The sequence below is a fragment of the Manis javanica genome, chromosome 3 (genome assembly GCF_040802235.1).
Source record: "Manis javanica isolate MJ-LG chromosome 3, MJ_LKY, whole genome shotgun sequence".
Classification (NCBI taxonomy): Eukaryota; Metazoa; Chordata; class Mammalia; order Pholidota; family Manidae; genus Manis; species Manis javanica.
Window position 1 is genome coordinate 194,590,844 of NC_133158.1, and position 27,767 is coordinate 194,618,610.

At 45.2% G+C, this 27,767-nt stretch overlaps 1 protein-coding gene across 6 annotated transcripts in view; it reads right to left on the bottom strand.

Moving 5' to 3' along the window:
- Positions 1-1,584: 1,584 nt before the first annotated feature.
- FHDC1 (FH2 domain containing 1) overlaps positions 1,585-27,767 on the bottom strand; it is a 38,488-nt gene continuing 12,305 nt past the window's right edge. For all 6 annotated transcript variants that reach the window (XM_036998786.2, XM_036998792.2, XM_036998798.2 and 3 more), the window contains 10 exons: positions 25,077-25,138; positions 24,326-24,428; positions 18,832-18,917; positions 18,646-18,746; positions 15,901-15,971; positions 15,694-15,801; positions 13,525-13,595; positions 11,334-11,451; positions 7,882-8,046; positions 1,585-5,743 (listed from right to left, as the gene is read on the bottom strand). In XM_036998786.2, the coding sequence (XP_036854681.2) occupies positions 3,812-5,743; positions 7,882-8,046; positions 11,334-11,451; positions 13,525-13,595; positions 15,694-15,801; positions 15,901-15,971; positions 18,646-18,746; positions 18,832-18,917; positions 24,326-24,428; positions 25,077-25,138 (2,817 nt within the window). In that variant the 3' untranslated portion in view covers positions 1,585-3,811. The remainder of the gene's footprint in view (positions 5,744-7,881; positions 8,047-11,333; positions 11,452-13,524; positions 13,596-15,693; positions 15,802-15,900; positions 15,972-18,645; positions 18,747-18,831; positions 18,918-24,325; positions 24,429-25,076; positions 25,139-27,767) is intronic.

Below are 27,767 nucleotides of genomic sequence, written 5' to 3' on the forward strand. Positions count from 1 at the left end.
CTCCTCAGGCTGATGGCCAAGTCATGTCAGGCCCCTGTCAAGGGCCTGTGAATGAATGGATGGTGAAGGCTCCTTGGGACCGTGACCCTTGTGCAGGGGGCGTCCAGTTGTTCTACTGACCAACCAGGAAGCCAAAAGCATCACTGCAGAGCTCTGAGTTGGAGGACAGAAAAATAATTTTCTTTAACTACAAGAATGTTACTTTTGTTTTCACTAAGGTGATCCAGTGAATGGTAAGACATTTTACTGGAAGATATTTACAGATGAAAAGAACCCCACGGAGAACCTGCTTCGGGTTATTTTCAACCATGGCACAGATTCAGCCCAAATAATTTTAAGAAGTATTTAGTGAGTAACCAGATTCAATGTCCCTCATTCAAATTTGGCTACATGTCTGATGTTATATATATTAGAAGACACATACCAAAAAATAATCTTTTTCTTTGGCAGGACTGGAGCATGAAGCAAAAGTAAACAAGGATATAAGGATATAGTTTAAGTTTCAATAGAAAATTCTGTGAAATTGCAAAATATCATCATTGCCAGATGGGAGGAGGTAGAAAGACAGTGCACCCTTAGAAGCAGAAGTTGAGGACTTCGTATTCCTTGGAGAGCTGAATTAATAGCTCTACCAAACTATTTCAGAACCTCTCACTGTAACACATAAATATGCAGAATCTTGAATGAACAATTAGGAAACTGTGGCGCCTTTAAACTCATCATATATCTTTGGGAAGAGGACTGGAACACAGTTCCTGTGAAAGCCATAAAATAAAGGGTAAAGGAGAACTTGAGTCCCACTGTAAAAATTAAAAGCCTTTTCTAGTTTATGTCAGTAACACCTGGCACAGCAGGGTTGAAGGTGTAGGGAGGGCTGTGCCATCCCAACCTGCTTGTAACAGGCAAGACCAGGCCCCAGATGTCCATGGGGCAGACAGCAACGCACAAGCACATCATCTACTCTCATCCACTGGTGCCTGACCCCAGGACCTCCCCCTACTGTAACCCATTTTCACATAAGGGAGAGTAGGCAGGACTAAAACTTCATATGAAACTCTGAGGTATGGGGTGCATCTCACTTACAATCCCCCTTTCTTTTAAAATAAACATCAACAGTGCATTTCAAATAAAACCACACCTCCCCAAAGCAGCCTAAGTGGTGAGCTGTGATTTCCCAATAGTGTCCTGAGCCAAAACACATGAGCACACACACAGGAGCAGATCCAGACTTGCCAGCCCCACAGAGATTACACAAAGCTGGGCCCCAAACATGGAGTAATGTGAGAGTGTTCAAGGTGCTGAACATTCCATCGAGGGCCTGCGTGTCAGATGCACTTTTGCATTCCCACAGGTCTGGCACAAGTATCCCTCCCAAGGCCCTCAGTTAAATGCAGGTTTTATGCTACCAAAAAGCCACACCAACAGCCTCATTTTGGCTCTTGAGCCTTTTGAGGACAAGACTGCTGTATGCCAATCCTCCTGTGCCTCCTGCATCCCACCTGCTCTCTGTGCAGGAAATGATGTACTTGTCCTGCCAGGGTCTCACACACACACACACAGAGTAAGTTGAGAATAAAACACAACTCCCATAAACAGGAACTTTATTTAACTACATGTTAGATAAAAGGACATATAAATGGACCTTTAAATACATTCAGTTCATCTGAAACAAATTTATATAGAAACCTATTTACATTTCTCCATTATATACTTAAATTATTTTTAAAAGCTTACTACCAATAAAAGGTAATAAATGACCACCTGCTTACACAGATGCATACACGTAAGTTGTCCACAGGGCTAAGTAAAACTTCCCAAGAAACTCAGCTTATTAGATTTCAAAGCAACAGCATGTTCTGAAGGTGCTTTCTTCCAAGCCTTTAATGTGAAGCCTCTGCTGTAGAGATGCTGGAGGTTGGCTTGGAGAAGCTGATTCCAGAGCAGACGGGTCCTTGGTTGTTTGATGGCTCAAGCTTCTGGAACTAGAAGGACCCTTGCAGACCATCACTGAGGCCATGCCCCCACTTCTGCTGACCGGGAAACAGAGGCTTAGGGAGAGGGAGGCACCTGCTTAAGTATCTGCAATGGAGCAGGGACTGGGAACCCAGTTCCCAGGGCCCACCCAGGGGTCCTGACCCTGCCATTATCCTAATTTTTGACCTCTTTCACCCATTTCCACCCACCAATGGGGCCTGTTTTGAACTCTGTTGTCTATAAGGTTAAATATGATTTCTTAGGCTTGTTGAGATGGTGAAAAACAGTGCAGGATTCCCATGACCATCTTTGTGGAGCCCTGGAAACACCTACACAGGGTTATTTTTACAAGAGGTTTTGTGGCCTGGTGCCCTGCTTTTTCAATAACAAAGCTGACCATTTCGATTTAGCTGACTTATGGGAGCTCAGAGTTTCTAATTAATTTGGATGGACGGCAGCATTCTATAGAAGGGAGACTGTAACATCAACCACATAGATTCATCACAAATACACTGTATTTGCTGAAATCTGTCCACCCCTGCTGAATTTAAAGCAAGGTTTCACTAACAAGTGACCAAAAGTGAAAAAAAGGATTATTTCAGGAATTTCCCCATTTCCCAATTAGTCTCAGAGAGAAGTAATGGAATGGACACTGGGTATAAATAATACATGTTTTCCCCTTTCTTTTGAATGAAGCCTGACTTTTCTTCAAAATTTTCCTGGTGATATAAATTATTCTGAAAGCAATTTCCTTTTTTTGGTCTGTTTTTCAAAACTTGATTTGGTTTTCTCTGGACTTAAAAACCATTGCACCAAAGAATAGATGTTAACATTAAAAAGTATCATCACTGAAAGAGAGAAACAAGACAGAGACCTCCAGGCTCCAGGTCACATTAGCAAAGAAGGAAGGGCTGGGAGAGGAGGGCTGGGAGAAAGAAGGGCTTATTTTTCCCTGTAACTAGAGTGAACACAAGTCATAGCAGCCTTCACTCAGTTTTACAAGATACAGAAATGGGAAAACATGGAGTAGGCAAGATGTGCTCAACTGAACAGCCCCTGATGCCTTTCCATTCAATATGGCACTTCTAAATTCTGGAAGATCCCAGGGGCTGCCGCCCATCTGCCAGGGAGGCACTGCCCGTGGTGCCTGCCCTGAATACATGGGAGCATCCAGTTTCCATTGGCCAGTCTCGCTTTCCCTCCTGCTCACATGCAAAGCCTCACCCAAAGTCACACTAGGAGAGAGGAGCTAGGCAGAGTCTTCCAGGAGGCCTGCCAATCACAGAATCTACCAAGGGCCGGCCAGGAAGTCCAGTCACCAGCAGTGGATGGTGTGTGGGCAGGTGGAACCCTGAGGCCAGAGAACACAAGAAGATAAAAATATCTTCCTATTAAGGGTTTATTTCAGTTGCTTTTTTTTACCCCGGGGAGGCATTTCATTTTGCAAAAGGAAACGACCTAAAACAACACTTAATTTTTATAGTATTAAAAAATAAGTCTCTTGACATATAAAAACTGGCCAATTCTTTTTTCACTCGTTATGTAAGAATGCCATCTCACACGTCTGAGTCTTTCGTGGGGGTCTCTGCTTTGGGGAGGGGTGTGTGCGGGGGTGCCAGCCCATCACAGTACTGGATGTGTGTCCTGGCGGGGCTCCACAGCAGGGTCCACGCAGCAGGTGGCAGTCTCCCGACCTGCGGGACTGTACCTTCAGTGCCAGGAGTGTTAGCAGGTGGCACCAGTGAACTACTGTAAGTGGTACACAGACATGCGGGGCTGGCCCTCACGGAACCCAGTCCTCACCACCTGAAGCCCAGGAGGTGAGAGAGGGCACCCATCACTTCCGCGGGGGAGTGAGCATTTTCCCGAGCGTGGTTTGATTTGAGTGTTTCAGCCTGAAGGAGGCCCTCCCCGCAGTCCCTCGGCCCTTCTGGGGGGACTCTGCGTTGGCACGGGGGCCCTCGGCAGGGTCTGGGTACTTTCTGGGGGCCCGGGCACTGCTGGCCCGGCGCAGGGCACTGCTGTCCTTGGGGGTGGCGTCCTCAGGGCCGCCCTTCATCCGCAGCTGCCGCTGCGAGGCCGTCCGCGTGAGGCCGGGAGCTTTGGCCACAGGAAGGGAATCCGTTCTCGTGCACCGAGACGAGGAGGCCACCGTGTTTCGGGCGAAGCTGGGCACGGGCGGCGGGGCGGGGGGGGCGCTGGGGGCCGGCGGGGGCTTGGGCTCCTCCTCAGGGCTCTGGGCGCTGGCGCGGCAGATCTTGTTTTCTTCGGGCTTCTGCCTGGGGACATTCCGGAGGGGCTTGGCGCTCGGCTTCCTGGGGGAGGCCCTGGGCGGCGGCGCCGGCTCTCTGCCCAAACGAGCTCCGCCGCTCGGCCCGCTCACCCGCGCCGGGCCCTGCTCCTCGGCCGCCGGGGACCTCTTGGGCGACGGGTCCGAGGCGCCCGCCGCCGAGCTGTGGCGCGGCCATGGCGCGTCGGGGCCGTCGCGCGGGGGGCGCCTCCAGCCGGCAGAGGCCCTGCGGGCGCGCGAGATGGGCACGACTCTGCGCATGATCTCGCTCTCCGACGGCGACAGTGTCCGCACTGGCCTGGGGCCCCGCGGGATGCCGCTGGGCCGGGGGGCCCCCGGGGCCGCCTCTCTGGGGGGGTTTCTCTTTGGTGCCATCGCGTCCTTCCCTTTGGCGGGTCTGTCCCTGGTAAGGCCGCCCTTGCAGCTGGGTTGGCTCTTCCCGGGGCTGGGGGCGGGCGCCTTCCCGGTGGGGCTGCGAGTGGGGACGGAGGGCATCTGGCTGCCGCCCGTCTCAGAGGGCACAGAGCCGTCCCCTCCGGTCCCGGGCCCCCGGGCCCCCTCTCCAGGTCTGGAGTCAGTGCCCTCGGAGCAGTCCAGGGTCAGCGAGCAGTCGGTGGCGTCCGACATGTAGAACAGGGGCCCAGGATCTTTGCTCTCGGGGTCGCTGCTGCCCGCAGATGCTGGATCTGCGCCGCTGTTGGGGGCAGGCCCCGCAGCCCCCACAGGCCGCAGGCTGCTGTCGCCTGCCCCGAGGGACGCCGGCTCTCCGGGGCTGAAGTCATTCAGGGTCAGCCCGGGTGTCTCCTCTGGGCCCTTGGGGCCCCGGAGGTCGAACTGGGCCAGCCCAGTGACCAGCTCGTGCTCCCTAATCCCCAGAGCCAATGGCGAGAGCGGCGGGGACCGAGCGGGACCCAGGCCCACAGGCTCGCTGTGCCTCTTCCGGAGGACGCCGACCCCACCACGCCTCGCTCGGGCGCAGCCGGACGCAGGTTCCTCAGGCCGCGGGGCTGTGAGGGGCCAAGCTGAGGGTGGGTCGGGGCCTTCCTCCTGGCCCCCCAAGGCCGGAGGTCTGTGTGTACGGTTGGAGTCCTGCTCCCTCGGCTCTCCAGGCTCCGTCCCGGCTGCCGAGGGACAGGCCTGCCAGGGGCTGCTCCGTGGCAAGCTGTTGAACTTGTTGGGCTCCTCCTGGCTGCCGGCGGAGCTTTCCAGGAAGGTCAGCAGCTCCCGGTCAGCGGAGGTGCCCAGGGAGAGGCGGGAGCGGCGAGTGTTAGGGGGTCTGTAGGAGGGGCTGAAGGGCCTGGGGTGCAGGAAAGGGGGCAGGTCCTCCGCGCCCTTCTTGCTCAGCAGCTCCACGTCATTCTCACTGCTGCTCCGGCCGAATCCCCCAAGCTCCCCAGTCGCCCAGGAATGCCGCTTCTGCTCCAGCAGCTTCAGCCGCTGCAGCTGCCTCCGCTCCTGCACCTCCCGGTGGTGGTTGTCCTGAAGGAGGGGTAGAGAGAAGCCCAAGATGCATGAGACACATGGGGCCCATGTGCAATTCCAGAGCCAGCTGTCCTGAGACCCCCTGAGAGACACATGCATGGAGGAGAGACCTGGGTCATGGGCGTGTGTGTGTACAAGCACGTGCGGGTAACACTAGGTTCTCCCAAAGCTACTTGGGGATCTGACCTGAGGAGAGCATTTGCCCTGGCCCCTGTAAGTTAGCTAAGGTTGTCTTCAGATCTCCGGGCTAACCCCAGCTTTCCAGTCGAGGCATTGTCCCCTCAGTGTGGGATGTGATTCCCCACGTGCTCATGGCCTTGACTTCTGGGAAACCCAGTTTCGTTTTTAAGTGGGGCAAGACAGAAAGGGGCTCCTGGAAAGTGTTGTTTAGGTGATCGCAGAGAGAAAAATATTTGGTTGTTATAATACTAAATACTATGGGAGCCTAAATTTGTACTTCTGTGTTGTATGTATACATCTACACACACACACACACACACACACACACACACACACACACACACACACACACCCTCGCTCATGGGCAACACATTCTACCTATATGTAACAATGGCTTAGATGCTTAAATGTACACCCAAGATATTAAGAGAGGCCTTTCAATCTCTGTTCTCTGAATGCTCTCTGGTAAATAAACACCAGAAAGGACACGGTGGCTCTGTCCCTCATGCCCCACCCCTTCCCACAATCAGAGAAGAGAATTTGCTTTACAAATCCTTCTGCCTTTCACCTTGCCCCACATACCCAGTCCTCCCCAACACAACTGAACCAGAACAAGCGCACAAAGCCCAGCACACGTTACCGCCTGTGTGTGCACTTCAACCAAATATATTTGTGTCACATAAATGTGTGGCTCTCACAACCCAAATCTGTTCTCACTATTAGCACTTCTTACTTGAAAATCAACTTCCTCAAACAGTAGATTTTCCCTTCCAAGTTTCTGTGAGGCTTTGGCTCTGGCTGGAGACCCTGGGGACCCTTGGGCCCTCTGCTTCTCCTGCAGCCTTGGCTTCAGCCTCCCCACCGTCGGTCCCCTGCTCTCTCAGGCCTTCTCCTTTCAAGGCTGCCGGCAGTGGGGGGTGGGACAGCTCCTGGCTCTCTGAACAGCTGGGCTGAGAGCATCGCACAGGTGGCCTGGCAGCCTGGAGAATTCTGACTGGGAACGAGGACCTCAGGAAAAGCCAATTTGGCCTCTGCTACCCACCACCACTTCCCCCTGCTGAGCTCACTGCTCGGACAGGGGAGAGGAAATGTGGCCACAGATTTAGCTTCTTTTCTCTTAGCTGGATAGAGGAAGGAGGGGCTGAGAACTCAAGTAACTCTGGCCTACAAAGGGCTAGAAGGAAATTTAACTAGTGCCCCAAAGAAATTCAGCTATGGTCAAATCTGCATTTTAAATGGAGGGAGAGAGACAATGAACAAGTACTTCATTCCTCATCACCACTTGAAACAAAGGGATGTTTTATTTTTAATTGTCAGATGAAAGTTTTATTTGCAAAGATAAGCAACCCAGAGTTTTCTGGCTTCTGCACTGAACTCAGGAAATCACTAAAATTGGAGTTTGAAAGGCAAGAAATGTAGCTGCTATGCTTAAGCAGCAGCAGGCTCCCTAAATATTTGAGGATTTCAAAGTCTGCTCTGGTTGCAGACAACATGAGCCCCATGGGGCCAACACCATGGCCATGGCTATGGTGCTCAAAGCAGGTGAGAGATGGCCTCCCCACCAGCGCACAGCAACTTTGAAAGAGGGAATTCTCTCCTGGCCAGGGGCTGAGAGATTCAGGATCCTTAAAGAGCCCTTATAATATCATGGCGATCATGGAAAGTAAACTTGACTAACACAATGCTTTTAGGGTATCAAAGCGAGTGTTGGTGTGAGCAGCAAAGTAGGGGAGGCAGCCAAATGTTAGACTCTCGATGATACAGAAGCGCTTCGGGCTGGGACGGCAGAACCACTTCTCATTAATCCTGAGAGCTTAACAACACTGCCCGGGCCAGACTTTCTTGAAACAGCAGAAATGCTGAACCATCTTTCTGCCATAGGCAGAGGGCTGGGTCTGAAAGAAGCAAAATAAAAATCTATACAACTCAGAAAACAGAGATGTCATCAGCCATACCGTCACTGCTTTGTTGAATCTGATACAAAAGTCTCTAAATATCTGAAGGCATTCATCCAATTTCATGGTTTCTTTGTCTTCGCAGAAAAAATCTATAAGGGTGTGGGCTTCCTCCTGGAGCTCTTGTTTCCAGTGCTCCAGTTCTGTCAGCTTTTCCACAGCGAACTGCGGGAAGACAAACAAGGACACGCTGAGGAACACAGCTGGGTGATGAGGCGCTCAGCCTCTTGTCCAGGGCTCAGGGAAGACATGCTCCCAGGTTCAATTTCAGGTCTCAGAAAAGGAAGGTTTATTGCAAATCCTATGCACTCGGAGCCAAGAGGAAAATAATTCAACACAAACAAAACCTTGGGGAAGCCGGGTGAACTCCTGTGTGAGGCCTGGCATCACCCACAGAGACTGAGGAGCTTTAACTTGTAGAATGCCACTGACACAGTATCTACCTCTAATGTCACTGAAAAGGTGACAAAGATGTATGTTGGTTTTATTAAGTAAAACCCATTCTGCTCCTGTTCTTCATTCCTTTAAAACTGAGCCTTGTACAGGCCAAGAGTTCACATTAGGGCCCCTGGTGGTCCTGACAAGCTGTCCTGTGGAGACAGAGTTTCAACTTACTCCCAAATGATCTGTATCAGGACAGGTTACCCCCAGAGGACTGACATCCCTGTGCCTTGACAAATGCCCCGGCCAGGGCTTCTTACCCTGGGGGTGCTCATCCAAGTGAGCTGAGAAGCTCTGCCTACAGCCCATGCCTGCACTCTAGTTGTGCAGTTCAGTAGGTTTGGGTGGACCTACCATTAATATTTTATAATTCCCCCAGGAGATTCTGATGAGTACCCATGGTTACCAATTACTGCCCTATACCAATCCATCTTATTTCCTTCATTTTCTCCTAATTCTTCTAGGACAAACTCCAAGGCCCCTAACAGGTTCAGGTAGAAATGGACATGAAAGAAGCTTGCTTTCCTCCAATGAGCTCCCAACCCTTTCAGAATGGGGATCTATCAGGGGACCAAACACACCTTCTCTGACCAGCATTAATGTTGAACCGAAATGAGGCAGCAGGCCTGAGGAGCCACAGCCCTAAGCAGTCTGGATATTTGGGGTCACCCTGGAATCTCATGTTGCTTTTTCACTGGGGAACAAGGCTCATACAAAGGAGTATATGTAAAGCATATTCATTTATAAATCACATACATCATGTTTTTAAAATGCCTTATATTTGAGAAACTTGTTTTTGAGTGGGGGACAGGCCTAGGGAGTGGTGAAGCGCTAGGTGGCCCCACCTCAAGGAAGGGGATCCTGCTTGAACACGCTCGGCGAGCTCCAGAACCTAAAGAGAAATTCCAAGCAGACTCATAACATCCCTCCCACTCCAACACATTTTCCCCTTTAAAAGCCCTTTTCTTACACCAAACATTCAAGAGGTAGTAAGAAAACAAAACTATTTAGGAAACCAAATACCAGAGAAAGTAACCATCTGAGTCAGAAGCCCGAGGCAGTGTGTGTGCATTCACGCTGTAGTTTTCTTATGGAGGGAAAGGTATTAACGAAGGATAAATCTTTGCCTGTCATTCTTCCATAGGGGGAAAAGGAGATTCCAGCCAAGAACAGCTCAACTGCAGAAAAACAGGACTCTTGACAAGAATCTACATGGGAGTTTATCACCACCTTGTATGGCTCATCATTAGATGGTGTGGGGACCAACGGGACACCAGGAAGGGGGAACTTAAACACTCTGCGTCAGCCTTAGGACTTGGGCAAATGAGACATGTGACTATAGACCTGAAAAATCACTGAGCCCAGAGTTATCTGCCAACAGTGAGTTTTCTACACAATTAGGGCCACAAATGAAAAAATCCAAAGCTATACTGGCCAACTGTGATTGACGACAGCAGTACGGCTTCAAATTCAACTTCCCATCTCTAACTTGTCTGCTATGGACCAAAATCCCAAACCAATTTACTCGGTATTTCTCACCAAAGGGCCAAAATCCTAACACAGATCTGCACAACTGCGTTCCTGTCATTTTCCTGCTCAGAAACCTTCAGGAGTTCCCCTCAGCTTACAGCACAAGCCAAAGTTTTCAGACTGGCATTCACAGCCCTCCATGGCCTGACCCTAACCTACCTTAAAAAACTATATATCTCCTATTTTAAAAGATTGAATTTAAAAAAGAAAAAAAAAATAGCCGTGTGGAGCTTTTTATTAACAAGATAAAAATGACTACCATGTTTCTTTCTGGTTAAAATGAGGTAGCCTTTGAAGAGCAGGTTAGAGCAGCAGCTAACATAGAGCTGCTTTTCAACAGAAGCCTTTCTGTGCTACTATTTGGCATAAGATACTAATATTTCAAATAAGGACTGGGGAATGAGATATCCAGGAATCTCATCTTGATGTGCGATGGGCCTTTTTCTCTAAATTGCTGGATTTGTTTCATTTGTCTGAATGTGCTGACTGCTTAGTGATTTCCTTCTTCCTGTTAGTGGTGGCATTTACTTTGTTGTTTCACTTTGAGAAAAATTTGTGCACTTGAAAGGGAAAATTGGAGTTAGGTTACATTTGAAAGAAAATACAAAAAATATATTTAATAATAAAAATAAGCTCCCAGCAGAGCCAAACAAAACATGTGCTGATCGGCACTCACAGTATTTGATGTAGCTGGAGCACCAGTGAATGACTAAAGGCTTAGGTGGGTACGACGTTCGGAGCCCACTGTTCCTTCCCAGTGCCCAGGGCAGTCTCAAAGCACTGACATTTAAGGTAGTACACCCCTTTGCTGAAGATGGAAAAAATACCACTTTTTTTTAAAATAAGGAAGATAAAAGAAGTACATCGGACTATGTGATTAGTGAGTCACAGTGACCTGTCACAAACATGTCCACTCTGCTGTTTTCTGTTGATGTTATTTGGAGCAGCTCCTGACACACCCTGTAGGGCTGATGTACTTTGGGTGTTGATCAGCACGGCGATCCTGTGCTCCTGCTGTCATTATAAAACATGCCAAAACCAAGCTTGTTTCTTCAATAAAAACAAGGGAAGGAACAACAGCCCAAATTCTCAGGTGTCTTTATGACTTCTATGGGCCTGTGTTGTCCAAAAGTTTGATTAGGAGATAGGAACTCCTACACTATGGTCTAGAACTAAACCTTGAGTGGCCAGGTAGAACTTATGCCACCAGGCATAAGTTGCCAAGGGTGGATAAGCAGCATAAGCTGATCCCAGCTCAGTCTGGTGTTGGTGCAATCATGCAAAATGAGCAGGGATAAACAGAGGCCCAGCCCCTAATGTCCTCTGATGAAAAACCCACCCAGCAAAGAATGGGCCCTGAAATATAAAGTTCCTTTTACTGACTTGGCAGGGGGGGTATGAATGGGAGCTTGCTGCTTCTGCAAACACACCCATGCAAATCTGGCTGGAGGATGAAATCAGAAGGTCTGAGCTCAACAAACCTGAAGAAAATCCTGCATCTGCTGACAAAGTTCACCATCCCGCTGGATGTTTTCCTGTAGCGATCTTGTTCTGACAAACAGCGAGTGCAATTCCGCCTCCGTGTTATCCAGAGATAATCTAAAAGAAGAAAGGGGAAAGTAGGCAGTTGGCACGGGAAGCCGTGTGTCATGTGGGTACATTGAACAAGACTGTTGGTCAACCCTACAAACAGAAGGGAAGAGTTACTACGATTACATTTACCTACTCCTGTATTTAAAGTTCCTTCCTGTGTTTTTTTTAAGAGCCAATGTTTTCCTAAAGACACACACTGGTTCAAACAGAACCTGCAGTGACCTTGTTCCCACCAAAACCATGGGACTTGCAAAGCTATTCACAGACAAGGTCTGAACACTTTTACGCAATAAGCATTCAAGACTAAAAGCCAGCAAGACTCAGATACTTCCACTCTCCTCTAGCCAATAAACACGGATACAAATCCTTTAACTCATGCAAAGCAAGGCAGCGTATGTTGATGATCCCGACATTCAGGGTAAGGAGTTACTAAGCAACAACTTCATGTGGCTTGCCACAGTCAGCCAGAGTGAGCACTCTATGTTTTAGAGAGAACTAATACACAGCTAACAATTCTGCAAAGAAATGGTAGGACCAATTGCAAGGCTTTTGTTAAATACATCAAATTGAGTTCAGTAGTAGAGATGCATGAGGTTTTGCCACCAGGTAAGGTGCATAGGTGAAATTTAAATCCAGGTGGAATTCAATCAGCAAATTCATAAATTAGGATGCTAACCTCATTCCCTTGCCAACTCTACCTTTTCTTTATGCAATAAAGTTTCCCATCTTTACTGGTCACTGGCATTCATCTAGGCTCTGTTTGTACTTCATCTTCCATTTCAAATAAACATACTTTACTAAATAGGTTTATCCCAAGATAATATCTAGCTAAACTTCCCCATCTAACTCTGACCAGAAATGGCAGCTCCAAAATATAATGGTTTTGTATATATGTGTATATATATATATATCTTTCTGTACTAGTTGGAGGAAAAAATATTCCTGCACAAATTTAGTAATTCAAAGCCCAAACAGTTTATACCTTGTAAGATGTTCATTCTTTTGGAAGAATAATCTGGTGATCTGTAAATATGAACTGTTCACACCCTAGGACTGATAATTGCGTTTTGGGCAAGACATGTGATCTGTAGTTAGATGTTCATAGTCAGTAACATTGAGATACTGGCCAATGACAGGGCTTGGCTTGAAAAGCTATGTTTTCTATGTTTATGCATATGGTTCACAGCTGTCCTAACTGGATACAGTCACTCAGATAATAAGTATATGACATGAACTGGGTTGATGCATGGAGTGGAGTGATGGAGCAGATCCCAGGCGGGGCCTAAGGGTTTGGGTGTCTCCTCCCAACTCCACATTTGGTAACACCATGTTGGTAACTTTAAAATCAGCCATGGTAGCAGTATTTACACCATGGAAATCGGCAAATGCTGCAAGTCAGGACTTTTTTCCCAAAAGGCTAATTATAGAACATCTACTATTGGATGCACAAGTATGTAAATTTAAAAACAAAGAACTCAAAATGACATGTATACACAGATTACAGCTACATTAAAACACACATCTGTACTAGGATCAGAATCAAACTGATGCAAACAGACCTTTATGTTTGGTAGATATTTTCTCTGTAAAGCTGAGGGACTAATTTAAAACAAAGTCCTTTCACAGCTTTGGCATGGTTCCAACTTCTAATGCAATAGCAAATAAATGTACTGTGTTAGATTCTAAAAGGAAATGGTGATGTATGGTCCTGGAAGGTTGTCTGATACATACCAACACCCAAGATAACAGACTGTGTGGTTAGAGCTCTATCTTTTGGGTGTAGAGGGGTTTGAAGTTCTTAATCCGTATTTTTTTTACACTGATGATACTTAGTAGAATAGAGTGCAGTAGGGTTTTTTGAACTGAAAATAAAGATTAGTTTTTCAAACCCCCAAATTCCAAAGATGCACAAACATCTCTGTAAGCACACTTACAGAGGTCTGCAAGTTCACCAAGACAAAACTTTTTAAAGTTCAAACTTGAATCCAAAAATTATAAAATATTCATCAGTTTTCATAAGGTAGTAAAAAAAAAAAACCCTTGAATTCTTACAATTCACTTTCCATCTTTGTTGCTTACCTAGCAGCCTCCTGAACATGGTGCAAGTTTTCAGAAAAGTCTAGAAGAATGGCATCTTTCTTTTGGGCTTCCTGGAACAAAAACAGACGTTCCTCTCACTATATGGACAAACTGGAAGGAGACAATTTTCTCAGGGCTTAAAAGAATATCAAAATGAGTTCCCATTTTTATGCTTAATACATCCAAAGCAATTCACTGCAACATGAACTCTGATATTCTTAGTAAGATTTACCAGAACTGCCCTACTCTCAAGATACATTTAACTCCCCAGAGCAACTGATCCTGACGTGAAATACAATTCATGTGCATGAAAACTCAAAGGAAAGGGGTGGCAGCTTACCAGGGCCCATTGTTTCTCAGAGAATCCAATATATTCCTGCTTAAATACCTCCCAGACCCATGAGTGTGCCTTTAAACAACCGAGATACCTTCAGCTGTTAAACCAGTTTGCAAACTTAGTTTAGCAGAAGGTGCACAAGCCACAGAGATGTTTGGATTCTTCCTGTTCAGAGGGCACAAGGAAGGTAGCTATGAAGGAAGCAATTACCAACTTGAGAAACTTCCCCACATGGCAGGGCCAGGCTACACAGAGCCCCTGATACACAGGTCTGGAAAGGCTGCCAGGTGACTGCCTGCTAGGCCTGTGGGGTGAGGAGCACACTGTCTGGTTTTAATGTTCTAAAAACTAACTTTCAGTGAGTCCTGAGTTGACATATCCCCTGTCTTTGGAAGAATACAGTATAACAGTGCGTCCTATTCATCGAGAGCTTACTGCATGTTGAACACCGAGCCACTCACTTTACGGAATTATCTCCCTCAGCACTCTCAGTTACCTGGTTTTGAGGGGAGTATCACCACCCTTATGAAGAAATTGGGGGTCTTAAGGCTTAAGCCACCTGTCTGAAAAAGTACAGCTAATAAAGGACAAGTCAAAAATCTCCCTGCTCTGGCCCGTTCTGAAGCCCACATGGGAAACATGCATGAGCAGGCTTCCTCCCCAGGCCGGAGCCACGCCGACGGCTGTCAGTGACGCCGTGATCCAAAGAGGGAAAAACAATTCAGTACGATTCTTCATTTGAGACAACAGAACAGCAGAGATGACTGTCCTTGGCTGACTTTCCACCTTGTGACTGTAGCTGACACTTGAACAACATGGGTTTGCCCTGCCCAGGTCCACTTACACGCAGATTTTTTTCAATAAATACATTGGAAAACTTTTTGGACATGTGACAGTTAAAAAAAACATTTTTTCTTTAACTTGCATAATTGTAAGAATACCACATATAATACGTGTAACACACAAAATGTGCTAATAGACAGTTTATATTATCAGCAAGGCTTACAGTCAACCATAGGCTATTAGCTAAGTTTTTAAGGAGTCAAAAATTGTACATGGGTTTGCAATTGCTTGGGGGTCAGAGTCCCTGACCCCGAGTTGTTCAAAGGTGTACTGTAGTTATTCTGGCATCACATAGGCCCAGTCCAAACTGAAAGTGATGGACAGGGTTGGGGCCCCAAACCCTGTGCCAGCGGCAGGCACTCAGACCCCCAGTCAGAACGAGGCAAAACAGAAGTGATTTTGTCACTTGCTCACACTCCCTCACTCTTGGCACAGAACTAGTCACAGATCTAGTCAGTTCATCAGAAATGTTTCCTCACCCAGGCCTCCACTCTCATTCCTATGGCCGTTACTGTGATTCTCAACTGCCACCAAGCAATTAGACAGCCAACTGCCACCAAGAGGTATGCCTACTGCTCATTCTCTCTCCACTCCAACCCATCCATGTTACCTTCTTTTCCTAGAAACAAACAAACCTGGTCATGCCATTATGCTGCCCACGAAGTCTGTTGGCTCCGCATTGCTAAATCCAAACCCAAACTTGAAATCCAAATCCCCCAGCTTCAGGATTTTAATCTTTAATCTGGCTTCAACTCTGACCTCTGCCTCACTCACCTGACCCAACCACTTGCCTCCAGTCCCACAACCCTAGGCTCCTCTGAACTCAGGAATTTGCAAATAGTGCTCCTGCAAATAGAACCTTCTTGGAACCTGACATGACCTTTCCAAACTCTGTTTGATGCCCCCTTACACGGTGGAAAAACTTTGCCACCTCGCTGGGGATTGGCACCCATTCTCTCTCTCTCTCTCTATTAATCACTTCCACATACCTGGGCAACAAAGTGCAGAAGATTCATCCCAGGTTTATTTGCTTTTGTGTCTGCCAATTTGAGCAAAGAAGACAGTTTAAATCCTACTGCATTGCCAGCATACCCTCCCTAAAGAAGACAATCAAAAGAAAAAAGATATATACATGTGCCTTTAGACAGACAAATAAAGTTGGAAACAAAATTTTCATTTGTTTGAATTTTACTTACTGCATTCATGATATTCCCCGCCTGAAGCACCAAGTGTAGGATTGAATGCAGCTCCTCGCATGACATCAGCTCTGTCAACAAGAACAGAGCACAGTACCTTAGAGAAGCCTTCGGCTTCAAGGCACAAAAGAGAGCTACCACATTCAAGTTCAAGGGTCTCTGAAGTGAGCTCTGACATAAATTGCGTATAAAGACTGGAAAAAAAATAATAAAGCAGCACATTCTGCAGTAGAGGTAATGCATCATTCGCCACTGGCATTGCATGTCCTAGTGTTCAGCTGGGAATCCGCTACCTAGGGCACCTCACTGTCACAGAATACTTCAACAGTGAAGACTTCCAAGTGGAGGAAAACGCAAAGGCCTTATGAAAAACAGCACACTGTGTCAGAAGAATAACTTTTTTCTCAGCAGTTCTGCCTTTGTTTTTTCTTCCTTTATATCCGCTAGCCTTTGAGACTATACTTACGTACTATGAAAACTAACAGCGAGTAACGTTTTGCTTAATCAATGAGCTATGAGGAGATAAAAAATAAACAGGCTGAAATGACACGTAAATAACTTGCAGAGCACCAATCCTTAGGGGCCAGGCCCTCAGAGAATCTTTCCCTTTTATCTAAAATCAAACATTACATTTGGATTGGCTTAAAGACTTAAAAAGGAACCTACTTGTCATTGTAGTATATTGGTAAACAAATTCTTTAAACAGAGCATCGTTTATACCTGTAACCTATTCAGATAAATATTATTAAAAACTGCTAAGTATTTGAAAAGTTAAAATGTTTGATTATTAGAATTACAGTATCTATAGATAAGAAAATATCACCTATGATGTTTTTAAATTACTATTGTCCATTAAGTGTGGCATTACTGTCAAAAAATTACATTTGGATTGCTGCCTATGTTACTTATCTAAGAAGGCCAGTTTTTGAAGGGCACCCAGATAAGAAACGTTTCCACCACACCCACAAATTTGCATTGCTCAATATGAAAACATATTCTTCCATCTCTATTTGAACAAGAGGAACAACCCTTAAAAAGTTTCTACAATAGCCTTGGAATATAGGAAGAAACTTAAAAGGCCTCTATAAATTAATTCTTGGTCTCTTCTAAACAAACAAAAAAAAATATGATGAACTGAAGGGAAAACTTCTCAACAGAGGCCAGAGCAACTAAACAGGGACACCACGGAGGAATGAACAGTTCCACAACAATAAGGAGAAATCCAGAAACAGACTGTGGGGCACCCAGAGGCTGGCACTCATGAATTCTGGACGAGGTGAAGGCCAGGGAGTGCAAAGACTGCCTGGGAGACAGGAGGAGGGGACACAGAAATGCCGGGCTGGCATTCACTGTGTCAGGAACACCAAGACCCACACTCCCGTCCCTAAGGACTGAGACCTTAAGAGCAACTCTGAGGAGTCTATCCAAGCTGGACAAACAAAACTTGGCAAGGTGCTCAAAGAAATGGGATTGACCGATTTGCCCCTCTCAAACTTGAACAGTCAGTCCATCAGCTGTTAGAGTCCTGAGTGGAAGTAGGTGGGAGAAGACAGACGGAGCAGAAACATGAGGAACCCTGGCAGAGGGGTCACAGCCCCACTGAAGATGCTGGGGGCAGAGGGGTGCAGTGGGGGTCGGGTGTGGGTCAGGGAGGTCTGCTTCAGGAAAAGCAGGGTCCTGGGCACCAATAGAGGCCAGAGCACGGGAGGAAAGACATGCCTACCAAGCTGTGAACACGTGACACCAGGCATACACACTCCGCACACTACATGTACCCAGAAAGCCAAGCGAGGAGGGAACAAGGGTAAGCTGCAACCAGCAAGATTCACTCTGAAGCTTGAGATGAAAGAAACCCCTTCTGCTATGGGAGGATGATATGCTAATCAATCGACTGGTTGATCTGTCAATTAATTAAGTCATTCATTAACTAAGAGGGAGAGGAAATGCAAATAAACCTTAAATGTATCAGAAGTGGGACTTTGCATTTTTCTCATTCCAACTGAATAGTTTTTTAAAATAAACTGCTACCATTTGACCCAGTAATTCCACTCCTAGGAATTTACCCAAAGAAAACAAAATCTCTGATTCAAAAAGATAAATGCACCCTTATGTTTATCGGTGCACTATTTGCAATAGCCAAGATATGGAAGCAACCTAAGTGTCCATCAATAGATGAATGGATAAAGAAGATGTGGTATATATGCACAATGGAATATTATTCAGCCATAAAAAGAAAAGAAATCCTGCCATTTACAACAACATGGATGGAGCTAGAGGGTATTATGCTCAGTGAAATAAGCCAGGGCAAAGAAAAACAAATACCATATGATTTCACTTATTTGTGGAATATAAAAACAAGACAAAACAGAAGGAACAAAACAGCAGTAGACTCACAGACACAGAAGTGACTAGTCGTTACCAAGGGGGAGGGGTTGGGGCAGGTGGGGGGTGGGAGGGTGAAGGGGATAAAGGGGCACAATAATTCGCAATCACAATATAAGTTGGTCACAGGGATGGTAGTACAGCATGGAGATTATAGTCAATGATTCTGTAGCATGTTACTAGTTGATAGATAGCAACCATACTAGAGGGGGTGAGCATTTAATATAGGTAACTGTTGAACCACTGTGCCATATATTTGAAATCAACAGAGGATTATATATCAACGATACTTTAAAAAAGAGAAAAAAACTGCTACCAAAATTTAAAAAAACAAATTACATGAAGCATCACGAATTTACTTACCTTTTGTAGCAGTTCTTAGAATTGTTATATCTGTGTATAGAGAAGAACAAGAAGGTAAAAATTCCTTCTTTAGCACCATGGCTTCAATCCGAAGTGAATAGCTAAAAAATAAAATGCAAAACTGTAGACAATAATGCCATTCATCAAAAAGCCTGTCTGCCAAGAACAATGATCAGTGGTCCTTACTTTGGCACCTGAATTAAGTAGTGCAGAAAGGAGTCTGCCAGGGACAGCTTGGACACATCTCCACTAAATGTTTTTAATTTCTTTATCTAAAAGACAAACGGAAAAGGGGGGAGAGGAAATATAACTTATGATTAAAAGGTAACATCATGTTAAATTTCATCCTATAATCCCTTTAAGAAAATAGCATTTCTATGCTAAATTCAAATTAATGGAAAGGTAAATCTAAGACAAAAAGTGTCACAACTACTCCTGTGCTTTTTAAAAGAAGACAACACCAATCAGAAAGAGATGAGCCGGGTCACTTATGTGAGTATAAGCAGTCCCATGAACTGCAGCAGGAGCTCTCAAAGAGGAGGCCGCAGTGTGGTTACTAAAGGGAGACGGCAAAGGGTCAGTTCGAAGGATGAACACTGTCTGCAAGTTAACTAGGGAAGGGAGACAGACCATTGTTTGAGAAAAGAAGGACGAAACTGGGTAGTCATCATAACATGGCCCTTTAGGTCATAAATGAAAAAGATCTTATTATTTTGAGTATTTTGGATATTAAATGTGTAGACTAGGTGAGGCCTAACACAGCTCTCCTTCCTGTGGTGAAGCTCCCCCTCTCATGCAACAGCATCACAGGCAGGGACCACTGCACATCGAGGTGGGGACACCCTGGCTCCCCATCAGGAAGATAAAAAAGAAACGAGCTTAAGCCACTGAAAGATCAACGTCAGGATCTCCCATGATGAAAAAATCAGGTAATAAGGGAGTATGTGCAATAGGACCCCATTTCTACAATCTAAAAAAGGTGCCTTACACTCATGACCCATGCACATACTACTCACCCAGGAAAAAGACTAAGTGGCCCACCTGTGGGAGGTGACAGCATGACAGTGATCATTATATTCCCCAGCCGCTCGCTTTTATTTTCTAGAATGTCTACAATGAACATGTATTACTCTTGTAAAAAATTAAACTAAAAGTTATTAAACACACTAATATTCTTTCAACTGTAGCAAAAAAAAAAAGAGCTTTCAGAGCAGTATAACCAACCAGCAAGCAGGAGAGGCTGAGACACAGAGAAAGTTCTCCATCTTCAACAGAGGGCAAGTCATGGCTTCCCCACACAGAAACCCGGACCAACGCAATGGCAAAGACACTCTGCCAACAAAAATACTTCATGGTAAGAAGAACTTCAAGCCTGCTACTAAAGTAGATGGACTATCTTTGCAGCTAACTGTTCCCTATAAGCACTGACCACCTTTTACTATTTTTTGTAAACTTACTCCCTTCCACCCCCTGCATAATGCTGCATGCCCATAAAAATGATGTCAAAGCCTCTTGAAAAATAGGACATGACAGTTCAAAAACAGAGGAGGGAGTATTTGCAAAGATCCACTAATGGAAATATCTGTATCAATGACCTGAAAACACAAAATGTAGCAATACAGATGCACACCTAGTATTTAGTCTGGTCTTTACATTTTTTCAAATGGGCAGAAAATAGACATTTAACGAATTGCATTATTCACCATTAGGATAGCAAAGTGAATTTACCATTTTTGGACATATAAATTTAAGGGCAATGGAGCTTCAGGATTAGCTAAGCCAGAATCAGTGCCAAGATGCTAAACTGAAAAGCCATAGGATGAATCCTGATCCTTTCTAAACTAGAGTTTAACAATTCACTATATATGGGCAGGGGCAGAGGGAGGTTGTACCTTTTATAAGACCATATATGCAGCATGTGCAAAGCCTCTGAAAATATAAGCAGTTTTCTGTCTAAAGCATAAGAACCAGGTCATGATAAGTAAACTTGGTAGATACTTCTATTAAACATGTGCTAAACTGTAACTGCACAATGATTAATCTCCTTCACTTATGTAGAGCTAAAAATGTTTATGGATTTCCAGAGAATGGTGATGGAAGGATAGTATTCAATTTAAATGCTATGTATACAGTTCTTAATTCCATTTCAAAATGAAATTTATGTTCATTCAGATGGATTACTGTGCCTTCACAGTGGTAGGGAGGTAAAAAAGAGGTGAACAAGCCCTGTAATTATTATGGATTCTCACCATCATCAGAAAGCACTTATCAAACCTTGCTAGGCATAATTTGGTTGGCTGAGTCAAGTGACTCTCATTATGACCTGGCTGTGCCCGTTTCTGTCCTAACAGCAAACAGCTCACTCTTAAAACTCACACCTTCCAAAGGGCAGGCCTCCTGAGCTACTAATTCCACTCACAGGGCCTTGAAACAGCAGGATTTCCACTGACAGCCCCGCCCAACAGAGGACCCTGGGGCTTCCTCACAGTCATTCCCCTCCCAGGGGCAAAGTAAACTAAGAAGGTAGGAATGAGGTGATAAAAATGTCAGAGGAGGCAACTCAACCAGCTTCAGCTTCCAGAGAAAACAAAAAATATCTACCACCTTCGAGTCCTGGATCCTGACGCTGAGCCAGGGAGGAGGCACCAGCCCTAACAGAGGGAAGGGCTGGCAGGCGAGGCGGGAGCTCCCTTCCACCATCTGCCTGGCTTCTTGTACACAAGCCTCCTCCCTGGACATGGGAATATTTTTAAGGACAAAGAGCTCACTCCCAGCCGTTGCTTTTATTTCTGGGTCTACCTCCCTCCTCCGCAAGTTTAAACTATGAGTTGGAGGCATGATGAACAAACATGCCAAATAAAAGATTTGTGGTGAAGGGCAGAGAAATCCTGGAAACAAATTAACCTTCGGTTGACTTGTTCTGCTGAGAAGGCAGGAGAGAAAAGAGCTGTTTCCGTTCATATTTTTCAGCATGCTGATAAGATTACAGCATTATTCAAGTGACACTTGCTCACACCAGGACTCTGTGATAGCTGCGGTGATGAGGAGGCTGGGGGCCTGCGTGGGGCCAGCCATCGTTTTTGAAGACCTTTGCCCTTCCTTCCTTAAAGGGAGATAGTGGAGCACAGCAGAAGGAACTGCTCCGGGGTAGGACTAATCAGGGTTCAAATCCACCTTTCTCTGAGGCCTGTCAATCATGTGACACCAGACAAATTCTAGCTAACCTGTGTGCACCTCAGTTTCTCATTCTTTTAAGTGAGGCATATCTAATAATGTCGATGTGAAGATTAAGTGAAAAGTAGACACAAAATGATCATGGCTGTGGTTTAATGACTTTCTATGTGCCAGGCAGTGGGCTAAGCACTTGAAATATGTTACCTGCATGTTTGAATTTTGCCCTGTCTGGTGCCTGGAACAGGGGGACACTCAATAAATGTTGCTAAAAATGAGCACGGAACGTTACACAGCAGGCTTGGGAACATGCAGTTCTGCAGACACTTATGCATTTATTAGCATATTTCTGTCACATTCCTAAGTCTCTCACTTGGCCCTGCCTCCTCCTTGGCCTCATGTCCATCCTCCCTGCGCCAGAGAGCCCGCAGGGCCAGCCCTGGGCCCCGTGGTGCCACAGCCTCACAGTGCTCATGACAAAGCCATCTGTCCTCGCAGTGTCCCCCGGTCCTGAGGTGGCTCTCACGAAGCGCCACGCTCCCTCTGGCAGCAGGACTGCCCAGAGTGGTTTAGGGAGGGGCACCCAGCAGCCCCGGGACTGTCAGCGGGTTCCTGCTGAAGGAAGCTCCCAGTTGAGTTTGGAGGGTGTGGTGAGCTGAAGCCAGGAGCCAGTAATGTAAACAAGAAGTGTGACCAAGCTTGTCAGATATTCGGACAGGGTGACCCGGCAAGCAAACGGGTGACAGAGAAGCAGCTGTGGCCTGTTCAGTGGCTGGGAAGGCATTTCAGGATCCCACGGCAATGTTTCATCTCAGCAGGATGCTGTCGTAGGGTTAGCTACTTGTCTGGGGGTGAGAGAGGGCCTGGGGCTCGGGGCAGCTGTGGAAGGGGGTTTAGTCACCTTGCTCTCAAATTCTCCCCTTTGAATTACATCCCACATGCAACTCAAAAAGCAGAGTTCTTTCAAACGTGAGAGGTTTGACAGCTAAGCTGATTCTCGGACAAATCCCTTAGTTTTCCACAGCCTTTGCATTTTCCCATCACCATTGCATTTTAAATTAGAAATGATGATATTACTCAAACTACATCTGATCTCCCATCTCATCACGGCAGGAATCTGGCAGCCCTTATGCCTATCCACCACTTAGTTAGAAATGTAGAGCTTTCAGAGCACTTTCACATGCAGTCTCAAATCAGACGCTCACTTTGGAAACGATGAGGTCAGAGCAGTCCGAGGGAGGGGTCCCGAGAAAAGCCCAGGCAGGAGTAAGACTTGCACGACAGCTAAGTCTTTTAAAACTCAGATTCATTAATTAAAGATCCTGGAACTCCCATTCCTTACATTAAAGAAGGATGAAGGGCTGTTCTGTATAAAAGATTCAGGGTAAATTATGACTTAATATACCTTTCCCTCAAGACTTTAAGACCCTTTACTAACTTTAACAATGCTGTTAATTAATCTTGGCTTAGGTGAATGATACTTAATTTGCAAATGGAAAGCCCAAGATAGAGAAAGTCAGCTACAAGTACACCCAGAATACATAGTTACCCACTACGACCCTCCACTTGGCTTTGTGAGTTTATCACAGATTATAACAGAGAAAAAATACAAATATATATTTCTCTTGTTTTTATTAGTGGTGCTAAAGTCAAGTTCCATAAATCATGCCTGTGAAGAGGAGTGGGACGGAGGGAGGAGGGAGCCGGCAGTCTCTGTAAAAAGGGTAGTTCACACTTTTTACTTCATATATAGAGTATAGAGAAATACTCTATATTTCTCAAATGTTTACAAGCACATGTATCATGTCATTTCTTATTTAGTTTTTTTCAGGGGACATTTCTTCAAAAATAAAAGACAGTATCACGTTTTGGAGGTTTCATAAAAACTGTTTTTCTGTTTTTTTCCTATCAACCTCCTAACCATTCAACAGTTCTGTTAATTCGGTCAAAACAATCAGTAACTTGATATTAATTTCTACCTTTTAGTCAATTATATAGACAAGATATTAACAGTTTACCTACCTCTCCAAATTTTTAGAGCACCCTTATCCAAAAGTGGTCATTTTCTTTTTTCTTTAAAAAATATATGTCTTATAAAATAACCTGGGTACACTCTTGGCAAAAAGCGTTAGACGATGAGAACAGGAACTGAAGTGTACTGAGCTCCCGTGCACCAAGCACCATGTTGATGCATAACTAACATTGACACATGCTCAGCTTCTCCAGTCACTCAAACCGCCCTGTCAGCCCAATGACGTAAGCATCATTAGCCTCACTTCACAGGTGAGGAAACTAATGTTCACAGAGTTAAGAAACTTGCCTGAGTTTCTCAATTAAGGGTGCAGCTCCATTTAAACCTAGCTTCTCTAACTCCATTACCCATGCTCTTTCTACTAAGTCACTTTTTACTAATAGGTGAGAAAACTGTGGCCCTGGGTAGCAGAGAGCCTACCTTCATGTGAGTTTTGAAACTCCTAAAAACATTAAATTCATGTGCCAAATTCCTTACCTCCTCTGAGTCTGGCAAAAGCTTAAGAAATTCTCGCAATGTCTCTGATCCATAATGCTCACTCTTCCCGTGATGAATATCTTCTACAATGGACTGAGGAGACCTTGAAGAGACAATCAGATTCCATTTCACTTTTGCTGAAGTGCCAAAGAAACACAAGCCAGTGGAAATTAAAACCAATCGCCTCCACTCTCCTTCCCATCCCGCCTTCTTCCCAGGCTGTCAGCTGATCACAGCAGTCCCACTGCCCCCAGAGGCAGGGACCCTGACACACCACTCAGAGGCCCCTTCACTCAGAACCCCATCCCCAGCAATCCCAGAAAGGCTGAACGTGGCACCAACTGCTGGGAGTGTCCTTTGCAAGAAGAGAAACAGGTCCTTTGGTCTCATGGAACTCCTTTCCACTCCAGAGCACTTAAATTACACCACTGTTTGACTCACCAGTGTAACTTCCACTTGGGGCAACATTACAGGTGAAATTATAAATTCCCTGACATGACAGGCCTGAAGAGATGCCCTGGGGCAGTTCTCCCTGTTCTTTGAGCTGCTAGATTATGTTTTCAGGAAGGAAAACAGCAGAAAGTGACAGACACTTGCATCCTCATCAAGCCTTGTGTCTGAGAAGGATTTGAAGGTATGAGGAATGACTTTCGCTCATCTTAGAATCTGAGTTTCAGCTCGGTCACACCCACAGACTCTGTTGCTGACAGCATGGATACAGCTAAAGTTTCAAAGTGTGCAAAAATCTTACTTCTTAAATTGCTTAAGAAATATCCCAATGTTCATGCTCCGTTTTGCATCCAAAATAGTAATCTGGAAAAAAATAAGAGACACATAGATTATTAAAGTACAAATAAAAAAAGTTGGAGGAAGAAGAGAATTAAAACCTATCAAAATACTATACTAATTTATGACGATAATTCCCAGTATGTAAATCTAGTGATTCACTGATATACCTAATATGGTCTCACAAATGATAAAAATATCATCTTCCCTGCAATGATCTTTCTGCAATGATATATTTCCTTAACTGTAATAATTACACATACCTATTTTAATGTTGTATACTTTTATATAATAAATATATATAGTGATATGCAAATAAATATATATTAAATTTTTTAAATTTCGCAATTTCCTCTAAGAATAATATAGCTCACATTTAAAAGCCCAGTTTGGAAATAGATGTCTTAACATAGCAAGAATCATAGGAGATTGAATTAAGAAAGTAAAAAATAACTCTGAGATATTGCAGAGTGAGTCCCAACCCAGACGTAAGGATGTAAAAGGACCAATACTGTTATTTTCAGAAACATAATAAAATTGTTAATGTTTTTCTAAGAGAACACTTTCTTTTCATTGACAAAGAACATATATGTCCAATAGCTCTTTTAGGAGGAGGTAAGAAAGCTCCTACATTTTATTTAGTTGTAATTTAAAAAGGATGACCCCTGTAGTATATTTTCACCAAGTCTGAGATACATCCTTTTTCCACATATTAACATTTCTGGCATCCCAATGTGCCTTACAATGTGTGGCATATTTGATTTATGAAATATGTTGTTTATTCTAACGTATCATCAAAACTCAGATTGTGGCTGCAGTAGGTTTTAGCTGTTCAAAATTAATAATTTGGAATGGTTTTTATCAGACTAGGCATGGGGGAGGTGTTATTAAACACAGAAGCCATGTCTTTCTTTAAAAGTAAATATCCAGGATTCATGGAGGAAAGATACCCTTCAAACTGCTGCATTTTTCCCCCCATTTGTTTTTGAGTAAAGGGAGACTAGCTAAAGCAGGAATGTTGTTATAATGTTCTTCCTTTCCAAATGTATGTGATTCATAGGGAACAAAAGAGAATCAGGTTTCAGATTAAATTCCTGATCCCTTAGCCTGCTTCTAAGTTTATAAGAAGCAGCAAGACTGTTAACCAAAGTTAATGGTACTTCCTGACTGTAAGGTTAAATTTTTACAAGAGCATGGTTGCCTTCTTTTGAAGACTAATCTTAAACAATCACATTATTTACTATCCTAGGGATTTACTTCATGTTCACACAATCACCTCCCAACCATAAAATAAACTCCCAAGCTGAAAGGGCAGCCTCCTTACTGGAATCCTACCCAGGGTCTCAGTTCACGTTCAGTGTTGGGAGGGGAGGAGGGGGAAAGAGCAGCTGACCTGTCAGACCTAACACCCTTTAATGAGGAGAGCTCAACCAATAAGAGGAATCCAAATCTATTAAGACAGAAAACTATTTGTTTATTATAATCCATAAAATAAAAAGCCACAAGAACACACATATTGATATAGCGAGATGCATATCCAAAGAACTTCCTCTGCAGTCGCTTCTACCCAAAATGAGGAAAAAACTTTTATATCTCTGTCATTAAATTACCACCTCCTGCTATATTTAACCCCTGATGGCAGCACCCACCCTCACCCTCTTCACCCCTCATCCCTCTTAAGACTGTACACTTGGCCTAGATACATAGCTATTGCTGTTGGAGAAGTGATGGAGAAATTACTCTTATTATTCCTACTTGACAGATAAGGAAACTGAGCCTCAGACATGGCAGTTTATAGCTTCCCCAAAGCGATGCTAGACGTGGAGTGCTAGCCTGGGCCTCTCCAGTTACAGTTCCTGTGAGTATTAACATCCCTAAAGAGGCAGGAACAGAGACAAGTGGCATATGTCCCCCCACCAGCCGGGACTGCTCTTCACATTGCGATGTTTCTCCAGGAATGGGCAGATCTCAGAGCTGCAGGAAGCGTGGCCAGGTCCCCTGGTGACCTGAGCTGCACATGTGGGATGATGGCTAGAAATCAGCTGTGACAGCCTCCAGGAGTAGATGCCCAGGCGTCCAGGGAACAGCTATCACAGGGCAGCCCCAGCCTGGGGCAGCAGCTGGCTCCATAGCAGGAAGCGAGGCTTCTGACACTGGCCACTAACTGAAGGGAATTCAGAAACTGCAGCTAGCCATCACGGAGCACCATAAGGAAAAACAAAGCCCAGCGCTTCATCCAAGAAGGAAAACAAGACCACTGATAGCCTTTGGGGAGAGTCCCCCTCTCTCCTGGCATCCTCAGATTTGCCTAGTGCATGGGTCACCTCTTTCTCATAGACTAGTGCACTGGACCCTTCTATAGCAGTGCTATAAAAGTGTTTGTTCAAGTCCTTTGAAAAGGGTTATCACTACACATGTAAATCAGCTTATCCCACTCCCCAAATGCTGCCTCAAAGCTGGACAACTCAGAAAGGGGCGCGTGCCACTGGCAGTACTCTAGACTCGTGCCAAGCAGTAGCGTCTGCACGGGGGTCCGCAGGAACTCACTGGCTGCCGAGGCTGACCCTCCCTCCCCGCCAGTTCCAATCCATCATAATCTACTTTTCAGGGCACCATAGGACTTGCAGACCAGACTCCCTTGGGTCAGGGCCTGCAG